Source organism: Cyprinus carpio, chromosome A25 (genome assembly GCF_018340385.1).
Source record: "Cyprinus carpio isolate SPL01 chromosome A25, ASM1834038v1, whole genome shotgun sequence".
NCBI classification, from domain to species: Eukaryota; Metazoa; Chordata; class Actinopteri; order Cypriniformes; family Cyprinidae; genus Cyprinus; species Cyprinus carpio.
The window spans coordinates 18,680,001-18,688,015 of record NC_056596.1 but is presented as its reverse complement, the minus strand read 5'-3'; the positions used below and the strand labels follow the sequence as shown (position 1 = coordinate 18,688,015).

General features: G+C 41.0%; 3 protein-coding genes and 2 pseudogenes across 3 annotated transcripts; 3 read left to right on the top strand and 2 right to left on the bottom strand.

Annotated features, from left to right (window-relative positions):
- Positions 1–640: 640 nt before the first annotated feature.
- LOC109072887 lies at positions 641–1,091 on the bottom strand (annotated as a pseudogene).
- A 148-nt stretch (positions 1,092–1,239) lies between these two features.
- Positions 1,240–2,043, bottom strand: LOC109072888 (histone H4). Its single transcript, XM_019089079.2, has one exon. The coding sequence runs from the start codon at positions 2,025–2,027 to the stop codon at positions 1,716–1,718; it is 312 nt and encodes a 103-aa protein (XP_018944624.1). The 5' UTR covers positions 2,028–2,043; the 3' UTR covers positions 1,240–1,715.
- Positions 2,044–4,220: 2,177 nt separating this feature from the next.
- Positions 4,221–4,702, top strand: LOC122135643 (annotated as a pseudogene).
- An 862-nt stretch (positions 4,703–5,564) lies between these two features.
- On the top strand, positions 5,565–5,929 carry LOC109072893 (histone H4). The gene has a single exon (XM_019089080.2). The coding sequence runs from the start codon at positions 5,581–5,583 to the stop codon at positions 5,890–5,892; it is 312 nt and encodes a 103-aa protein (XP_018944625.2). The 5' UTR covers positions 5,565–5,580; the 3' UTR covers positions 5,893–5,929.
- A 569-nt stretch (positions 5,930–6,498) lies between these two features.
- LOC122135645 (histone H2B-like) lies at positions 6,499–7,194 on the top strand. The gene has a single exon (XM_042715789.1). The coding sequence runs from the start codon at positions 6,547–6,549 to the stop codon at positions 6,919–6,921; it is 375 nt and encodes a 124-aa protein (XP_042571723.1). The 5' UTR covers positions 6,499–6,546; the 3' UTR covers positions 6,922–7,194.
- The last annotated feature ends 821 nt before the right edge of the window (positions 7,195–8,015 follow it).

Below are 8,015 nucleotides of genomic sequence, written 5' to 3'. Positions count from 1 at the left end.
TTATTTATTTTTCTTTAATATGGGTTCTATTATGTTGTTCAGATTCAGATTGTATTTGTTTTGTAATTTTGTTGTTTCTATACATTAAAAAGTTGTAATTTAAATGCAAATGTTTAATAGTATTCTTTTTTTTTTTCATAACAAATCAATGCATTTTTAAAGAAATTGTGAGACATTGTGAGTATGATTTCATTTAATATTTTAATTAAAATTGTTTTCACACCTATCATAGTCAAAAACATTGTTTTTTTAAAGAGCCGTTTGTGAGCCAAAAGAGCCGCTCTTTTCAGTGAGCTGAGTCAAACGAGCCGGCTCACGAAAACCCGACTAACAGTTACATCTGAATCTAGTTCATGAAGCTTTGACCCCATTGTGGTTTTAACATTTGCTGCAAAATAAAAAAATAAACCTGGTTGTTTTTAAATATTTATGGTATTAATATTTCCCGACTAACAGTTACATCTGAACCTGGTGGCTTCGCAGTTCCTGTAACATTAAAACAATAAAGTATCCATGAAGTCTGCCGTTTTTTTTTTTTTTTTACCCAAAAAACCCCAAATTATCTTAGCTTGGCAAACTTAGTTATAATGAACTAGACACATTTTCAACACTATAGAGACTCTTTGTGTGATAAAATGGGTGGCTCTTAAAAGAGCTTTTGTGGTAGCTGAAAGCTTCATGTTTTGAGCTCTACTTGGAGCTGGTGTACTTGGTGACGGCCTTGGTGCCCTCAGACACGGCGTGTTTGGCCAGCTCTCCGGGCAGCAGCAGACGCACGGCGGTCTGGATCTCTCTCGAGGTGATGGTGGAGCGCTTGTTGTAGTGAGCGAGACGAGACGACTCACCGGCGATGCGCTCGAAGATATCGTTGACGAAAGAGTTCATGATCCCCATCGCCTTTGAGGAGATCCCGGTGGTCAGGATGAACCTGCTTCAGCACTTTGTACACGTAGATAGCGTAGCTCTCCTTCCTGGACTTTCTGCGCTTCTTTCCTCCTTTAGCGGCAGTCTTAGTGACCGCCTTCTTGGAGCCCTTCTTGGGAGCGGATTTCGCTGGTTCAGGCATGGTGCTCTGCGTCGTCTAACACAAAACTGGTTATTCTGTGAGACGGGTACTGGACATTTATATGACTCTCATGCTAATTTAAAAGGGCTGGATAAGCGCGCTCTTATTTGTTCGTTCGTGAACTGAACGTAATAAACGTATTTCATTGGTCATGATAACGACCCGGCTTGCGGCAACATCAGCCAATCGTCTGCCTCGACAGTTTAGTCCCTCCTCTCGCCCCGCCCCCGAGTAACTGCCCCCAGAACTTGCAGTTTCTTTGTCTAACTTTCCCGCGCAAAAATTACATTCTCGGTTAACTTTTGCATTAAAGCGTCATTTTACACACATTAAAGAAATTTATGAAAGAGCTAGACTCGTTAATTGTATGAAGACTAGGTTTACCATCAAATTGAGGCCCTAAAACACATTTCAATTGCTTAACAAAGACCCCCTAAAACCACTTATAATTTTAACGTGTATGAAAGAGTTTGGGACAAAACCGAGTCAATACGCAAATTTAAACGATTCACTCTTTTAAAACGCAACCCCTTGTATCTTGCAGTAACAGAATATATCAAAATCAGAGCATACTGAAAAACACTCTTTCTTGTGAAAAGGTGGGGGGCTCTTAGAAGAGCCGTTGTTTTTATATCGAAGCTGAAATCGTTTAGCCTCCGAAGCCGTACAGAGTGCGTCCCTGTCGTTTCAGCGCGTACACGACGTCCATGGCGGTCACGGTCTTTCTCTTGGCGTGCTCGGTGTAGGTCACAGCATCGCGGATCACGTTCTCCAGGAACACCTTCAGCACACCGCGGGTCTCCTCGTAAATCAGACCGGAAATACGCTTGACTCCGCCGCGGCGAGCGAGACGGCGGATGGCGGGTTTGGTGATGCCCTGGATGTTATCCCGCAGAACCTTACGGTGACGCTTAGCGCCTCCTTTCCCGAGTCCCTTACCGCCTTTACCTCTTCCAGACATTGTTACAAAAGGTGAAGCTTAGTCTCACAAAAAGTTGAAACTGAACCTTCAGCCGCGGGAAGAGCAGCTTTATAGTTGCTCACAGGACCGAGTTGGAACATGTAAGGCGGTGCCATGCAACGTCACAGTGATGGACGTCATCCCGGCCGCCTGGAGTGGAGGCCCGCTGCACCACAGTTCTGCTGAACCTGGACACATTTATTGAGGTTGTTATTAAATGGTAACACATTATTTCTCTTAGCACCACAGTTCACAACTCTATAATAATAGAAGAATAACGGCCCTAGTACTGACCCTTGAGGAACTCCATACTGCACTTGTGATCGATATGACCTCTTCATTCACTGCTACGAATTGATGGCGGTCATATAAGTATGATTTAAACCATGCTAATGCACTTCCATTAATACCAACACAGTTTTCTATGCAAAAGAATGTTGTGATCAATAGTGTCGAATGCAGCACTAAGATCCAATAGCATTAATAGAGAGACAGGTCATTTGTAACTCTAAGGAGAACAGTCTCAGACTATCCCTGCTGAAAAAAACAATAGAAACCGATACGATCTAAATCCTGACTGGAAATCCTCACAGATACCATTTTTCTCTAAGGAATATAATTGTGAGGATACTACCTTTTCTAGTATCTTGGACAGAAACGGGAGATTCCAGATAGGTCTGTAACTAAGTAGTTCTTTGGGGTCAAGTTGTGTTTTGTTTTTTTTTTTTTTTTTTATGAGAGGCTTAATAACAGCCAATTTGAAGGTTTTGGGGACATATCCTAATGACAATGACGAATTAATAATAGTCAGAAGAGGATCTATGACTTCTGGAAGCACCTCTTTTAGTATTTTAGATGGAATAGGGTCCAACATACATGTTGTTGGTTTAGATGATTTAACAAGTTTGTACAGTTCTTCCTCTCCTATAGTAGAGAATGAGTGGAACTGTTCCTCAGGGGATCTATAGTGCACTGTCTGATGTGATACTATAGCTGACGGCTGCATGGTTACAATTTTATCACTAATAGTATCGATTTTAGAAGTAAAGTAGGTCATTACTGCTGTGCTGTTGGGAAATGTCAACACTTGTTGATGTTTTATTTTTCGTTTATTTAGCCACTGTATTGAATAAATACCTGGGGTTATGTTTGTTTTCTTCTAAAAGAGACAAAAAGTAATTAGATCTAGCAGTTTTTAATGCTTTTCTGTAGGATAGGTTACTTTCCCACCAAGCAATACAAAAAACCTCTAGTTTTGTTTTCCTCCAGCTGCGCTCCATTTTCCAGGCTGCTCTCTTTAGGGTGTGTGTGCTCATTATACCACGGTGTCAGACTGTATCCCTTAACCTTCCTTAAGCGTAAAGGAGCAACTGTATTTAAAATGCTAGAAAATAGAGAGTCCATAGTTTCTGTTGCATCATCAAGTTGTTCTGAGGTTTTGGATATGCTAAGGAATTGGGATACATCAGGAAGATTACTTACAAAGCAAGTCTTTTGTGGTAGAAGTGATGGTTCTACATACTTGTAACAAGGAGTAGAATTTACAGTTTTAGCTATATGAAGTTTGCACAAAACTAAATTATGATCTGAGATATCATCGCTTGGCTGCATAATTTCAACACCATCAACATCAATTCCATGTGACAGTATTAAATCTAGAGTATGATTTCGACAATGAGTAGGTCCTGAGACGTGTTGTCTAACCCCAATAGAGTTCAGAAATTTCTTTAACTCTGATTTATTTACATCTATACTTAATTTCTTCCCAAAGAGATCCATCTTTCCTTCTCAAATCTTTAAAAGTAGCAGTACAACACATCGAATCAACAAAATATTAATAATCTCTTAGACAATAGTCTGTCTGCTTTGATTAGCCATTTTCAAATTAAAAGAAAATGTAACATTTTTATTGGAAATTAATTTTAAAGTATTTTTATCTCTGTTTATGTTGTTGTTATATATATATATATATATATATATATATATATATATATATATATATATATATATATATATATATATATATATATATATATATGTTCACATAAACAATGAATTAGAAAGAGGGAGAAAGAGGAGGAGTTTAAAATTTGGAGGGCCGTGCAGTGATTGGTTCTCAACTGTGATCGACTCTAACCAATAGTCGAGGAGCACGCGCTCTTAAAAGCTGATTGTGAAGCTACAGCGACTATTATTTTTGCATTATCCTGTATAAGCATTTACGAAATATTCAATATGAGCGGAAGAGGTAAAACCGGCGGTAAGGCCAGAGCCAAGGCTAAGACTCGCTCCTCCAGAGCAGGGCTTCAGTTCCCCGTCGGTCGTGTTCACAGACTCCTCCGCAAAGGCAACTATGCCGAGCGCGTCGGTGCCGGTGCTCCGGTGTATCTGGCCGCTGTGCTCGAGTACCTGACCGCTGAGATCCTGGAGTTGGCCGGAAACGCCGCTCGGGACAACAAGAAGACCCGTATCATCCCCCGTCACCTGCAGCTGGCGGTGCGCAACGACGAGGAGTGCTCTTAAACACCTGGGCGGAGTGCCCATCGCTCAGGGCGGCGTGCTGCCCAACATCCAGGCCGTGCTGCTGCCCAAGAAGACCGAGAAGCCCGCCAAAACTAAATAAATTAAAACCGTTTTATTATTGAGAACTCCCAAAGGCTCTTTTCAGAGCCACCCACTTTCTCTTGAAAAAGCATGAAATTTCCTGTTTAATTTTTCTGACTGTGCTGCTCTGCATACAGTCTGATGAAATTGGCAAACATTTGAGGTCTTCATTGGGGACAATACAAATTGATTTAAATCATGCAGTAAGTGTTAAAATAAGTATGACGAGCTGTCAGTTGCTATATATATATATATATATATATATATATATATATATAATAATTTTTTTTTTTTTTTTTTCTTTATTTTTAACTTCATGGACCGATTATAGTTACATTAACACTCACACCCATTGTTGCTTTGTCTCCAGCCAATAGCATACTATTACAACATCTACTGCTAAGTAGGCATATTCTTACAACCTCCACAGCTTACTAGTGTGTTTTGTGACGTGTTACTAAGACTACCTCGTTTTTTCTACTATCACGAGATCAGCAAATTCATGTAAGAAAGCCCATCCATTTATTCATCCAGCCTCCAAACCATTGTACTCGAAAGGTTCGCTGTTATATTTACTGTAATATTTGATTAACGCAATGTATCTTTGAATAACTTTGTATCATGTTTGGTCAATGGTTTCCTGAAGTTTAATTGAAAGGTTCATGTGTTTTCACTGCAGTACGACAGATCGAATGCAGCAACATAATCATCTGTGAAGCTAGAAAACGAGCCACGTAACAATTTTCCTAAGAAATGTCCCAACCCAGACATGAAAACAACTGAAAAGCTCCAACTCGGTCCACTGAGATGACGTCCATCACTGTGACGTTGCATGGCACCGCCTTACATGTTCCAACTCGGTCCTGTGAGCAACTGTAAAGCTGCTCTTCCCGCGGCTGAAGGTCCAGTTTCAACTTTTTCGTGAGACTAAGCTTCACCTTTTGTAACAATGTCTGGAAGAGGTAAAGGCGGTAAGGGACTCGGGAAAGGAGGCGCTAAGCGTCACCGTAAGGTTCTGCGGGATAACATCCAGGGCATCACCAAACCCGCCATCCGCCGTCTCGCTCGCCGCGGCGGAGTCAAGCGTATCTCCGGTCTGATTTACGAGGAGACCCGCGGTGTGCTGAAGGTGTTCCTGGAGAACGTGATCCGCGATGCTGTGACCTACACCGAGCACGCCAAGAGAAAGACCGTGACCGCCATGGACGTCGTGTACGCGCTGAAACGACAGGGACGCACTCTGTACGGCTTCGGAGGCTAAACGATTTCAGCTTCGATATAAAAAACAACGGCTCTTCTAAGAGCCCCCCACCTTTTCACAAGAAAGAGTGTTTTTCAGTATGCTCTGATTTTGATATATTCTGTTACTGCAAGATAACAAGGGGTTGCGTTTTAAAAGCGTGAACCGTTTAAATTTGCGTATTGACTCGGTTTTGTCCCAAACTCTTTCATACACGTTAAAATTATAAGTGGTTTTAGGGGATCTTTGTTAAGCAATTGAAATGTGTTTTAGGGCCTCAATTTGATGGTAAACCTAGTCTTCATACAATTAACGAGTCTAGCTCTTTCATAAATTTCTTTAATGTGTGTAAAATGACGCTTTAATGCAAAAGTTAACCGAGAATGTAATTTTTGCGCGGGAAAGTTAGACAAAGAAGCTGCAAGTCTGGGGGCAGTTACTCGGGGGCGGGGCGGGGCGAGAGGAGGGACTAAACTATCGAGGCAGACGATTGGCTGATGTTGCCGCAAGCCGGTCGTTATCATGACCAATGAAATACGTTTATTACGTTCAGTTCACGAACGAACAAATAAGAGCGCGGATATCCATCCCTTTAAAATTAGCATGAGAGTCGTATAAATGTCCAGTACCCGTCTCACAGAATAACCAGTTTCGTGTTAGACGACGCAGAGCACCATGCCTGAACCAGCGAAATCCGCTCCCAAGAAGGGCTCCAAGAAAGCGGTCACTAAGACCGCCGCTAAAGGAGGAAAGAAGCGCAGAAAGTCCAGGAAGGAGAGCTACGCTATCTACGTGTACAAAGTGCTGAAGCAGGTTCATCCTGACACTGGGATCTCCTCAAAGGCGATGGGCATCATGAACTCTTTCGTCAACGATATCTTCGAGCGCATCGCCGGTGAGTCCTCTCGTCTCGCTCACTACAACAAGCGCTCCACCATCACCTCGAGAGAGATCCAGACCGCCGTGCGTCTGCTGCTGCCCGGAGAGCTGGCCAAACACGCCGTGTCTGAGGGCACCAAGGCCGTCACCAAGTACACCAGCTCCAAGTAGAGCTCAAAACATGAAGCTTTCAGCTACCACAAAGGCTCTTTTAAGAGCCACCCATTTCATCACACAAAGAGTCTAATTTCCAAAATAATTAAGTTTATTGTAACTCGCTTTCTTTTTCGAATTTATATTCGTAGGTTCTGTGTCAGAGGAAAGAGAAATTTGGTTGTAATTCTTCATCGTTGTACTTTTTATCTTGTTATAGTGTAATGTAATCATGCTCTTAATACTCCAGTTTTGTCATCCCTACAATAGTATTAAACGCTCAGTAAATCATTACTTTTGTACTCCTTCGAGAACAATGCATAAATTGGTAAATATGAAACGGATTAAGTGATTAGTGGCTGTGCAAACCGTTCATAAATTCTCTTTGAAGCATGGACTCTTTAGTGAAGTCACATGGAGTAAAGCCTATACTCTTTAGCCTTTTTATTAAGATCACTACAATTAACTACTGTACTCGTGTCCAATTGCTAACTATTTCATGCACCTATATGTAACATTTATTACATTACAAACCTTTTAAAGCAGTTGTGAGAGGTGCGTTATAATACTTCCAGTTGCTCCAGTGAGCAACAATACAGTGAAAACACACTTCACACATCCTCAATATCAGCAGCTTTTTCACATCACTGCACATTTTACTTGAAGCTGAATGCACTTTTAACTGTCATGTCTCAACTACCTACAGTAAAGGAGTGTTTAAAGGAGAATTTTCCAAAACTGCCAGAAACAGATTAAAAGCAGATAATTGGGACTTCCACACATGGGGCTGGATGGGTTTGCCCTTAAGGCAAAATCATGTTCAATCTGCACAAGAAATGTATGCACTTTTTATTTCTCATATTTCTGAACAGGAACATTTCAGAGACTAGCGTTTTTGAATAGTTAGGCATAGCATAATATTGGTTGCATTTTATTTAACAGTACATGTACTTACAGTGTACTTAGTGTATTTATCTAAGAAAGTTCTGGTAATACAAGGTAACTACATGGGGTAGGGTTAGTACCTAGTTATTACATAGTTATTGTAACTACTATAATAAGTACATAGTATGGACATGAAAAAAAGTACTACAAAAAAAATTACAACCATA